General features: G+C 36.8%; 1 protein-coding gene and 1 long non-coding RNA gene across 2 annotated transcripts in view; one reads left to right on the forward strand and one right to left on the reverse strand.

The window, feature by feature from the left end:
* The window catches only part of TTN (titin), a 273,017-nt gene that overhangs the window by 90,275 nt on the left and 170,171 nt on the right, over window positions 1-12,571 (reverse strand). Inside the window, exons 191-210 of the mRNA XM_011944051.1 lie at window positions 10,189-10,312; window positions 9,384-9,650; window positions 7,596-7,693; window positions 6,763-6,931; window positions 6,398-6,664; window positions 6,025-6,291; window positions 5,629-5,907; window positions 5,131-5,539; window positions 4,903-5,027; window positions 4,537-4,803; window positions 3,492-3,761; window positions 3,098-3,400; window positions 2,683-2,985; window positions 2,224-2,411; window positions 2,018-2,132; window positions 1,627-1,911; window positions 1,370-1,521; window positions 891-1,038; window positions 557-734; window positions 93-214 (exon numbers count right to left, since the gene is read on the reverse strand). Of these exons, the coding sequence (XP_011799441.1) occupies window positions 93-214; window positions 557-734; window positions 891-1,038; window positions 1,370-1,521; window positions 1,627-1,911; window positions 2,018-2,132; window positions 2,224-2,411; window positions 2,683-2,985; window positions 3,098-3,400; window positions 3,492-3,761; window positions 4,537-4,803; window positions 4,903-5,027; window positions 5,131-5,539; window positions 5,629-5,907; window positions 6,025-6,291; window positions 6,398-6,664; window positions 6,763-6,931; window positions 7,596-7,693; window positions 9,384-9,650; window positions 10,189-10,312 (4,336 nt within the window). The remainder of the gene's footprint in view (window positions 1-92; window positions 215-556; window positions 735-890; window positions 1,039-1,369; window positions 1,522-1,626; window positions 1,912-2,017; window positions 2,133-2,223; window positions 2,412-2,682; window positions 2,986-3,097; window positions 3,401-3,491; window positions 3,762-4,536; window positions 4,804-4,902; window positions 5,028-5,130; window positions 5,540-5,628; window positions 5,908-6,024; window positions 6,292-6,397; window positions 6,665-6,762; window positions 6,932-7,595; window positions 7,694-9,383; window positions 9,651-10,188; window positions 10,313-12,571) is intronic.
* LOC105513195 lies at window positions 194-5,130 on the forward strand. Its single transcript, XR_001001962.1, has 2 exons — window positions 194-624; window positions 4,669-5,130. It is a non-coding gene; the product is annotated as an uncharacterized LOC105513195 (long non-coding RNA).

The raw sequence follows: 12,571 nt of genomic DNA on the forward strand, positions 1-12,571 counted from the left end.
TGAATTGGAAAAGATTGTTTATGATGTTATCAAGTTCAAGCAGATTTAAGGTCAGAGGCCTATTTGATAAGACAAAAATCAAAAATAGATACCTTGTGTGTCCACAGCCTGGATCTCCTCTGTGGGTCTGCTTGGTTTGCTAGCGCCCTGCCTGTTTAAGGCCTTCACGCGGTAGGCATACCATTTGCCTTCCTCAAGACCTGTCACTTCCATCCTGTCAGAAAACAGAATAAAATGTTTTACTGTGATGTCGATAATTGTTTCATTGTGTAGTACTCATGATCTTTCAAAAATTCAACCCCCTGGTATAATACTAGTCTTTAAATTAAACCTGGATTACTTCAATACTATAACTGAATACATTTTCATTTTAATACTGTCATGAAAACCCTGAGCATGAAGTACATTCAGCAGCACCTTTAAAAACCAGACAGACACACCGGCAGTATAGGATTCTCAATGAAAAAAGACAAACAAACATTTAAATTTTCCCCAACAAAGCCCATTTTAGTGACTGGGAGTACACATTTACTCTCATGCCAAATAAAAAACCTACTTTGTTTCTGCAACAGGTTCTCCACAGGCAACCCATTTATCAGAACCACGTGGACATCTTTCAACTATATATCCTTTGATGCGTGAACCACCGTCATTTTTAGGTGGATCCCATGTTAAGAAGATGCTATTGGCTGTTCGATCTCTCCATTTAACATTCTCTGGTGGGTCAGGTACCGCTATAACATTTGGAAGAGAGAGTCAGTCTTATGCAGGCCACCTATGCAGTTCTCTTCACATTGCCAACCCCTGCCCTGCCCCATAACTTCAACTCTAGGTCTAAAAGCAAAAACAGGCAACAAGATTAGGTAAGACATCATCAAGAATGTACTCACTTGCAGGAGCTGACATATTTACAGGTTCATCAACATATGCAGGTTCTCCAGGGCCACATTTATTACGAGCACAAACTTTAAATAAATACTCTTTTCCTTGAACAAGATCAGGAACTGTGAATTCTAGATCAGTTACAAAGTCCATAACCTGGGACAAAGAAATACAGTTAATTAGCTATTTTCCAAAAACCCTTTCCCCAACTCAAAAGATTTTTACCAAGTCAGTAGGGATTTTTTTTTTTTTAATTTTTTACACATTTGGTAAGGCTCACAAGACAAGACAATTACAATTATATAATCCTTGGTTGAGCTACCTCAGGAAGCATTAGTACCGATGCATTCTCAAAAAGTTTTTGTGCATTTTCAGTGAGGTAAAGGTAAGAAGTCGTAGCACACAAGATTTGTACATGGCATCCCAACCTTCTGGGATTTCCCCTACTCTCATTTTTGGCATTGATGCAGTGCTGCTCAAAACTCACTTTAGTCCATGTTTTCCGGCTGACTTCTCGTTTTTCAACAACGTATCCAGTTAACGGACTTCCTCCATCATCATCAGGTGGTTCCCAAGTCAAATGTACTGAGTCCTTGGTTATATCACCAAATTTCAGTTCTTTGGGTGCACTTGGGCGAGCTGAAAAGAAATGCACTCACAAGTCACTGTCATTAATAGTCTGAACTAATATTTGTTAATACTACCAAATCACCTTAGATGATAAACGGTTAGTTAGTTCCTTACCAATTACATTGACATCAATTTCCCCAGAAATTGTTTTCACACGGTTTTCTAATTTCAGTGTATAAATGCCCTTGTCTGAACGTTCACTTGGAGAAATGACAAGTTCGGCATAGGCAGATAAGGTCTTCATTTTCACACGGTCCCCTGTTTCTAGTACTTTATCTCCAAAACACCAGGTTGCAGTTGGCCTTGGATAGCCTGTACTTGGAACCAGGATCTTGATAGGATTTGGGACAATAACTTCCAGACCATCTTTAAATGCACTTAAATCCATTGTTGGTTCAACTGCAAAGAAGAAAAGTTAATGAGTCTGCAGTGCCATATTTAAGTCCCTGTTGCCCCAAAGTAACTATGTTCTATTCCCCAGTCTAAAAATAAAATATCTTTTTACCAAATGCATCATCAGCGGTGAGAGGACCAAGAATTTCAGATGGATCTGAAACACCAGCTTTATTTTCTGCAGATACTCTATATAAATATTTATTTCCTTTTTCCAATCCGGTAACCTACGATTATGAATTAATATTTGTAAAAAAACACATACAGTTATGTCCGTGATCCACACTGAATATTCTTTTTTATATGCAAATGACCTACCTTGTAAGTCAGTTCAGGGACAAGTTTCTTATTGCAACGAATCCAATTATCTTTTCCTTCTTCACATCGCTCAATTATATAGCCTAATACTGGGCTTCCTCCATCTTTCAGAGGAGGTTCCCATTTGAGCTGAACTGATGACTGAGTCTGATCTGAGGAAGTTAGGTTTACAGGAGGACTTGGTCTCTCTGGAATAAAAGAAAGAGTTGGAGCATACCATTTACGTTAGTGACAATTTATAAAGACAATGTTGTAATCAATTATATCATCCTCATTAAAATAACAGATTTATTGAACTCACAAAGTAAAGTAGGCACAGTCTGGGTTTCTAGAACTTTATCCAAATTTTTATGATATTCTACCTTTTTATTAACTTTCATTGAACTTGATTTATTTTAATTGATAGGCCTAATATCAGGATTTCATGCAGTAATTATTTCCTTTTTTTGATGGGCTTACCAATTGGATCGGCAACTTTGACGAAGGGTGTGGCTGCACTTGGTTTTCCGACTCCAATTCGATTTTGGGCTCTCACTCGGAAACTGTACTCCTGTCCTTCTACCACATCAGTAACAGCTGCAGACAGGTTTTCAGCTCTCACAGTCATGGCAGTATCCCACCTGATAGAAGTCTTGTCTCTTAATTCAATGACATAGTTTGTGATCTCAGCACCTCCATCATACTCTGGTGGTTCCCATGTCAGTGAGACACCAAATCGATTCACATCAGTGATGGTTACATTCAAAGGAGGGCCTGGAACATCTGGATTTCATCACAGAAGAAGAAAATAGGAGTTTTGGGTTAACAATGATGATGAAGGCAAAGGCTGCAATTTACTTAAAAGCTAGCTTGCAATTTACTTAAAACTTCTTACCATATTTACTCCTTGCTTCTACAGGATTGTCAGTTTCTACTGGTTCACCAGTGCCAACTCTGTTTCTTGCACTTACACGGAATAGATACTCAACTCCTCCTTTCTGTAGACCAGTGACAGTAAACTCACAACTGTCTGCACGGTCTGTGGCCAAAACCCAGGTCTTTCTCTTAATGTCACGTCTTTCAACAACATAACCTATGATTTTGCTTCCACCATCAGTTAAAGGTTCTTCCCAAGCAAGGCTCACTTCACCATCAAATGTTTCTGTCACTTCTAAGTTACGTACTGGCCCAGGAACATCTGAAATTCACATATAAAGGAATTTTTTAGTGTGCTGTCTTACTTTTAAATTGTGCTTTGCCAATTAAGTCTGAGAGACCCAAGGGCTTACCAATAACTTTTAAATTGATGAATCCTTCTGCTTTTCCATGTTTGTTCTGAAGCACAATTTTGTATCTCCCTTTGTCTCCTTTCTTGGCTTCTAAAATTCTGAAAGAAGTTTTTTCAGCCGTAGTATCAATGGTTTTTGTAGATAAAGGTTCATTTTCTTTAAACCATTCAGCTTCTGCTTTGGGGTAGGCATCATATGGCACCACCATTGTCAGAGGCTGGCCAACATCAACCACAAGGTCTTGGTCACCTGTCTTGATTTTCGGTGCAGCTAGTGAGAAAGATAACATGTGAATGCTTTCGACTATTAAACACAACCAAGCTATATCCTATGTTATTATGTATTTGTTAGCAAATATTGGTTACATAACCTTGGAAGTATGCCACAGTAGCTTTATAGCACAGAAACCTAAGTGGCTTAGACTTCTCATAGCTTTTTTTGGTGGTTGTCATGTGTGCAAGTTAGATTGGAGAGTAGAGGATTGAGAATGGCACAAAATCATAAGACACGCATTCCTTGCCAAAAATAGTGACATAGGACTCAGTGTAGTGCAAAACATGTTCTGTTTTTTGATAGAGTAGGCACTGCATACTTCGTTCAATAAATCAGAGAACTTTTTTCGTATGAATGAGAGGTACACTAATGGCTTTTTCATGAGGACAGTGTATAAGGATGTCCTGGGTCAGGATGAGAACATACCTAAAAGGCACACAGGGGTTTGTAAAGTAGGAGAATATAAGACTGTCTTTAGATTTGCCAAGACTCTTAGGGTGATAGCTTAGTTCTAGCCTAAGTTCGTAAACAGTCATCATGTACTAGGAACTGTCCAAGGTTCTGGCATATAAAGATTATTGCTATTAATTTCCTCTTACTCAAGACACTTACTTTGTAGTGAGCAAAATTAGAACTGTTAACATGTGGGTAGGGCTTGCTAGAAATGAAAGACCCTCACAAGGATTACCTCATTAAATAACTGTAAAATCTGAAATCTAACTAATCTCTGCGATATTGGAAGGATATTTTAAAATAAAAGAAAGGGACTGACCTGCCAGTTCAAGCTTAGCTCTGGCTTCTTTGTCTTTGGCAATAAATCTGTATTCACCCTGGTCACGGGGCTTAATATCACAAATCTGTAGTCGATGTATCTTTCCTTCACTCATCATCTGGTGTTTATCACCCTGGACAACAACCATGTTATTTCTTAGCCATTGGACTTCCACCTTATCTTTATTGAGTTCTGCTAAAAAGACAACATCAGCACCAGGGGCTTCAAGAATATCTTGTGGAGGCCTGATGATCTCAACGGGAATTTCTGGAAAGAAAATGTGAAATAAATACAAATATGTTTACATTTTGATTAACAATTTTAAAAAATTGGTAACATTAGAATTGTCCTTTCACTTATATGTACCTTCCACAAAAAGTCTAGCACGAGACTTCCTGTCTTCTACTCCACAAGCATATTCACACTCATCATCCAGCCTGCAATCTTTTATAATGAGTCTGTGTATATTTCCATCTTTTTCAAATTTGTATCTAAAGGGGACATTGGATTATCAGTTAGCTTGCATAATGGCCACTAAATTGTCAAAAGTGTATATATAGCTACAGAAATAGAGAATAAAAAGATCTTGCTTACTTTTTGCCTTCTTTGATTTCTCTCCCATTTCTGTACCATTTTACATTGGCTTTCTCTCTGGAGAGCTGGCAGGAGAAGACAGCGTCATCAAACTCAGTGACTGTCTGATCTTCCAAGTGTTCCACAAATTCTGTAGGGGCTTCTATGATGAGAAGCTCAGCAACAGATTTGTCTTGTCCAGCAGTGACAATGTATTCACCTTCATCTGGGAAGCCACAGTCTTTAATAGTTAACGAGTGCTTGTACTTATCAATTCTGTATGAGACACGGTTGTCAAAAGGCACTTCTTCACCATTTTTGGTCCACTTCAGTGTTACATTGAGACGATTCACCTTGCACCAGAATGTGACAGATTTCTTCTCCATTGTTTCAATATCTTTAAGAGGCTCAATAATCCTAAGGTCTTCCTCTGTTGTAAAGGAGAAAAATATGTTTATTTTAATTATTTTCATAATAGAAACTGATGAAAAAATCTCTAGTGATATATAAATTACTTACCTTCTACTATTAGATTGGCTGCACTTTTAACATTTTCACCTCTGTGATTGGTCAAAGACACATTATAGTTGGCTTGGTCGTCTAAGCGTGCATCTCTAATTCTGAGGGTGTAGACCAGGTCTTTTTGGAGAATAATGTATTTTGAACTATCAAATATGGCTTCTTCATTTCTGAACCATTTGGCTTTGGCACCTTCAGTGTTGACTTCACAGTTGAAGACAACTTCTTGTTGTTCCTTCACCCGGGTGTCCTTAAGAGGAACCACGATCCTGAGTTTTTCTGAAAGTAACCAACAAGACTTCATAGTATGATGAATGATCAAAGTGGTAAATACAAATACAAAACACAAAACAAAACAAAACAAAGAAAAAACCCGAAAAGCAAGAACAAACTTACCAATGACTGTTAAGTGAGCTGCTGCTCTGGCGGCCCCTACCATGACGACGTAAGTGCCCATATCTTGTAATGTGGCATCTTTCACAGCTAGGACCCTCTTTTTACCATCAGCAATAACGTCATATTTATCTCCAGATTCAAGTGTCTTATCATCCCTCTTCCACTGGACTGGAAAGCTTTCTTTTGATATAGAGCAGACAAATTCAGCCTTTTCTCCTTCAAGTATTTCAAGGTTTTGAGGCTTTGAGATAAATTCAGCAGCCAGTTCTGGGAAGAAAAAGTTACAAGATATTAGAAACGTATATCTTTGTACTTTAAATCTAGCAAGTGTGAACTGTTAGAAATAAAAGATCATTCACTGTAGTTTTCATACCATGTACTTTGACTTTGCCATCAGTTCGAGAGCTTGGGAGTCGACAGTTGTAGTTGCCGGCATCCTCAAGGTGAGCGTTCTGAATGACCAGGATTCTCTTCCGTCCTTCAGTCAGTATTTCGTATCTTCCTGTTTCAATGATCTCCTCATCCCCTTTATACCAAATCACTTCTGCGCCAGGTTTGGAGACTTCACAAACCAGTTTTATAGTGTCTGTTTCACTAACTTCAATGTTGGCAAGATTTTTGGTAAAGACAGCTTCTTCTTCTGCAAACATTGAAAAAACAAAAGCCACATTGAGTTAAGTTGGAAATTATTATTTTTTCCCAACACATATACTTCACAAAGAACGACTTTACTCTTACCCAGAACTGTCAGCATGCCAGAAGTTCTCGCTGTCCTTACTTCACAGGAATATTCAGCTTCGTCATCCAGTAGACATTTGTTGATGACAAGAATGCGCACCGCTCCCTTGGATATGATGTCATATTTTTTGCCCTTTTTAATTTCAGCACCATCTTTAAACCACTGAACCTATATTTAAGATAAACAGATTATCAGTTTTCTTGTTGTTCCTTCACACAGGTGTCCCTAAGAGAAACTATGATCGTGAGTTTTTCTGAAAGCAACCAACGAGACTTCATAGTATGAAGAAGAACCAAGGTGGCAGACACAAATATAAACAAACCCCAAAAGCAAGAACAATCTTACCAATTACTGTTAAGTGAGCTGCTGTGATACTATTATCAGTTATTTAAAACAATGGGATCATATAAGTTTAGAGCTATAGTGAGCCTTAGACATCATGCACACTAACTTCTTGGATGTGTAAACTGAGGCTCAGACTTGAAGAAACTTGCCAATGGTAGTTAATGGCAACAGGAGGTACTTAGTTGAAACAAATATAATTGCTGATATTTGACTTTTTCTGATCTAAGAAAACAGCAGTTTCATATGGTTCAAACTAATATCTAAATCTCCTGATTGTGAGTCCAGTGTTTTTCAAGTAATAGTAAATTAATAATACTAAAAAGAGAACAATTAAAGTCAAGAATACATTTTATACTAAAATTATCTTTAAAAGTAAAGTGGTGACAAGATAAAGTTTTGACTTTTTTTTTTTTTTCTATTTTGGCTAGACCAAAAGTAAATATAAAGTTATTTGACAGTATAAGGTGACAGGTATACAATCACAGACCTTAGCGTTTTCTCGGGAAAGTTCACACTCAAATCGAGCCATTTCTTTTTCTCTAACTTGCAGGTCGGTGAGTGGTCTTAAGAATTCCACATGAGGAGCTGTAAAAGAATGTCATTAGAATTCAAAATGAGGTTTCTGGAAATTTACTCTGAAATTACCATAGTATACATTAAGAAAAAGTGACTCTTTTGTAGGGCCTTTCCATCTTAATAGACTACAACTGACTTTGAAATCACTTGAAGCTGCCCATCAGATATGATGTTTTGCTTTTTAGATATCTCTGTAGTTTACATAAAATTATGTGGCATTCTATATGTTCAACTAGTGTGCATGTGTGTGTGTATAGTATATATACTAGGGAGCCATCTCAGTTCTTTTGAATAATAGCTGGAGGAAAAATCTTCATTTGTACTGCACCAGACTTGAAAGATAATGTCAAAGGAAACACCAGACACCAGTGGCAAAGAAACATTGTCTTCTTTAAGGCACCTAGCACAATCTTCGAGAAATCAGCAGAATTCAAAGATAAAACACGTGAAGCACTACGGCCAGCCTTGTGTATGGCTAAGAGGCATGAGGCTGTAATTGAAACATATATTCAGCTTTTTAAAAAAATCAGCTTTGAAGATGTCACATATAAGTCAGGCATAGCATCTATTAGTGCAATAAAGCAATGTGTTTTGTATGGGAGGGTGATTAGGATTTTACATCTGTTATTTCATTCATCTCTAGAATTAATTCAGCTGGTGTATAGAATTAGGGAGTTGCCCCCTTGTCCTTCCTTCTTTCAGAGCTCCTTATGAGTCCTTCCCAAGATGACCATTCTTGAGCAATAAGATTCTGAGACAAATGCTGGCTAATAGGTTTGAAGATATGCTCCTTGCAGCTGAGCCTTCTTGGAATGAAGGTAGATGTCGAGGGGAAGAAGGAGACCCAACAAGCTACTTTGACATAAGCTTGAGCAGAGCAACAACAAAGTGGTAAGAAAAACATGGTACAAGATGCATGAAGCACAGAGTCACTAGGTTGTAGCTGTTGACAGATGGGAAGCAACCAAACCAAACAAATATTGCACAAAAGTACGCAGAAAAATGTCATCACTGGACAAAGGAATGAATGAAACAAATAAGCTAGCATGTGGCATTCTGAAAAAAGACATTACATTTTTCACCAGAGGAAGAAGTAATGTTAAAAACCATTAGAGTTCTCTTCATGCAGAGTCCAGGACTCAAAGGATCCAGGGCCTTACTCCATCTTCTCATCCATTCTTATTCTCAGAGATTGAATCATGTGAATAGGCTTTGTCATATTACAACAGATCTCTATTATGCTCCTATTCAGACTGAAATTTCATGCTCATTTTCTAGTTGTTCCCCACACCTGAAAATTCATTTTCCTTCCACATGGAAATCACTTTTACTTTGTTTTTAAAATTAGGACTCCCTACTTATCTTTAAAATTCAGTTTCTCCTCATCCATATCAGGATATCCATACAGTAGACTGACCCCATGTAGACAAAGAGCACAGCTACTCACTACGCAGTGAGAGAAAAGAAGCATAGGGAAAAGTGATTGCTCCATCATTAATCAGACCAGATATAGAATAAGACTTTCCTTTTCTTTCTTTCTTTAAACCCATAAAGGATCAGGTTAGGTCAGTGTCAATACTAGAAGTTGCCAAGAATTGCAGTTAGGCCAAGAAGGGCATGCAAAAAGTGTTGTGTTGTTTTGTTGTTGTTGTTATCAAAGAATTGCAAACGACAAGTCCTTTGTAAGAAGAATACTTACGCACAACATTCAGGTTACAGGAAGTCTTAAAATCCTTAGCATCACAAGTGTATGTTTTAATATCCTCTGGGGTACAGCCGTGTATAATAAGTTTTCTGACCCTGCCATCAGCAACAATTTCATACTTCTTGCTTTTGAGGATTTCTGTCCCATTTTTGAACCATTTCACCTTAGCATTTTCTCTGGAGACTTCACACTCCAGCACTGCAGTGGCTCCCTCTTCGACCGTCTGGTCCTCAAGAGGCTTAGTGAATTCAACCGGGGGTTCTGAAAGAATTATACTCATTAGCCAAGGTACTGCTTTCCTTCTCCAAGAGTTTTGGTACCATCTCAACTTTTCCCTGCCATCTCCAGGGCTTTGTTCTGTCCTAAGTTTTATTTTCAAGTTTTGATTACACTCAGACGTTTTCCTCTAATAATGATATTTTATCATTATTTGTACAGACAAGAGGAAAATCATTTTTAAAAACTAGGAAACATTAAGGAAATAACATCCAACTCTTGGTTAATAAAGTGATGGATACCTAGCTTGATAATAATTCTTCCTCCAGCTGGCTTTTGGAAATCTAGGATGTGCAGTAAAAACAATAGAGATGGAAGGAGGAAATAAAACCCATGCTAGTCAATTTTGACTCTAAAAAGATAGCCTGTGAAGTATTTTGTTATGCTAAAAAGTAAATTAGATTTTTGATTATTTGGTTGCTTTTAAACATCTAGAGTACTCATTATATAAAGATAATTGAGAGTTGGCATTATTTATGAGCCTCTGCCTTATACATGTTTTTAAAATAAGCCTTGTAATTACCTTTCACAAAGAGGTTGGCGTGAGTTTTGAAATCTTTTGCTGTTAGTTGGACTTCCCCAGCATCTTCTAACTTTACATCCCTCAGAGTAAGTGTATGAACTTTTCCTTCTGAACGTGTGACCACCTAGTTGTTTTTAAAAAAAAGAATATATGAAACAGCAATCTAGTATATGGGTGCATTTAATTCATTTAGATAAAAGTAAATGGAAATAGAGCTTTCCAAGTTGTTTTATAATCATATATTTAGCACATATGCATTCAAAAATCATTCCAACCAATAGTTTCAGATCTTTTAAGAAAATTTTAGGCTTTCATAGTTACCTTTATATAACTGCTAGGTGGCCTTTCATGTTGAAATTGCCCAGGCCAATTTCTGTTTACATTTGTGGTCTCTTTTGCATATGCATAGATATATGGCACATATAGTATATACATATATGTGTATATATATGTGTTCCACCATTCTGCTACTGGGCTTATATATATATAAAGGAAGAACTTAGAAAAGCGAAATCATGAAAGGATGAAAGAAAAATATCGGCTATGGCAAGCTAAAAGTAAACCTTATGTTCTGTATGTAAGGTGTTCGCCATGCAACAACAAGCTATAACTCTTCTTCCCATTTATTTTAGCAATTAAACTTATTTTGCAAACCAATGAAACCTGTGATTAAAATAATTGGTACAACCTATTAATGTTGTTCAAAACTGCAAATGAAGGTTGGACTCTTCTTCCCTTTTCATGTGTCTAAGCATCAGGAATGGGAAAATCAGATGTCAATGATATGACAGATAGGGTCATTCCAACAGTAAAGATAAGAGACTTGGGTGTTCTTCCAGTTCTATGACATAAAATTCCTAAGAAGCTGTGCCCTGTCATCCAGACTGATTTTGCACTGCTTAAGAGTTTACTTAGAGTTAAAAATAATGTAGAGGTTTTCACCAGTGGAACTATTTATTATGCTAGTGTAAAAAAAAGAATCAGAAATAAGGTTTCATCTGAAAGTGTTTTCTTTAAGGACTGGGCATGGTTAGTCACATAATTATCTTAATAATTGAGGGTGAGCAAAAAACATAATAAGGAAAAATAACAGCTAGGAGAGGGTAATTAAATATGCCCTTGGAACAGAGCTACTTATCCAAGGGCATGGTGCTGAAATGGGGAAAATTTGTTTTTTAATAACATTTCAATATAAATTTTGGCATGCAACTTTTGGCTATTTGAAAAGGTGTCTCAGTTTCTAACCCACCCACAGATATGTTTTATCTATTAATATTATGTTGCTTTATCATCTGAGTTCCTCTGTAGCTGCTCTAGGACACTGCTCAGAATGCAGTATGTCTCAATGAACAGCTTGTACACAATCTACCCCCACTATGTTAAAAGAAAAAAAAAAGGAAAACTGGGGTACCTTATAAAAATAAACCAATGCAATGAATGTTGAAGATTTTGCAGTAGATTGTAGGAATAATGTTAGAGATTTTAAAAAATATATTTATAATGGAAGCGTATTACTATAATATGGTAGGCTTATGACTGTGATGAAACTATTAAAGTTTTATATTTAAACTTCTCAAATTTAAAATTTAACTTTAAAATTATCAAATGCCATTTGGAATTTAGCAGTCCTTTCTTAAACTGACAGCCAAAAACAACTACAACAATGAAGAAAAAATGCAAACAACTCATGTCTACAAGTTTCTCTTCATATTTCCTATTCCTATAGCTTGTTTTTGCTTGTTTGATTACTGCAGTTTTGAAGGCTAAAATTTTTACAAAAAGTGAATATTAAAGGTTGGAATTACATTGACAAGAGCAAGTTTGTTCTGATAGACTTAATTTAAACAAAATCTGCCAAATGTAATAAAATGATTTTATTACTTCAAAGTTTATATTTAAGTTCTTTTTGAAAAGAGACATTTAAGTAATGCAAGAGCAAGTTCACAAAAGGCTAAAGTATTTTGGGTGCCTAGAGTAAAGGATTAAAATTCCTATGCCAAAAGAGATGTAAAGTGGCCCTATAGAATTATAGTAAACTGATCATTTCTAACCCTAGAAAAAATTTTAGTTACACTAAGAATTTTTTTTAAAAAAATGTGAATAAGATTTTTAGGAGTCTACATTTGAATTAAAACAGTGCAGTTTTTGTCTTAGAACTGAGACTGATCTTTTATTTTATTTTTTTATTTTAATTTTTGTTTTTGAGACGGAGTCTCACTCTGTCGCCTGGGCTGGAGTGCAGTGGCCGGATCTCAGCTCACTGCAAGCTCCGCCTCCCGGGTTCACGCCATTCCCCTGCCTCAGCCTCCCGAGTAGCTGGGACTACAGGCACCCGCCACCTCGCCCGGCTAGTTTTTTGTATTTTTTAGTAGAGACGGGGTTT

This window comes from Colobus angolensis, unplaced genomic scaffold (assembly GCF_000951035.1).
Source record: "Colobus angolensis palliatus isolate OR3802 unplaced genomic scaffold, Cang.pa_1.0 Scaffold224, whole genome shotgun sequence".
NCBI lineage: Eukaryota > Metazoa > Chordata > Mammalia > Primates > Cercopithecidae > Colobus > Colobus angolensis.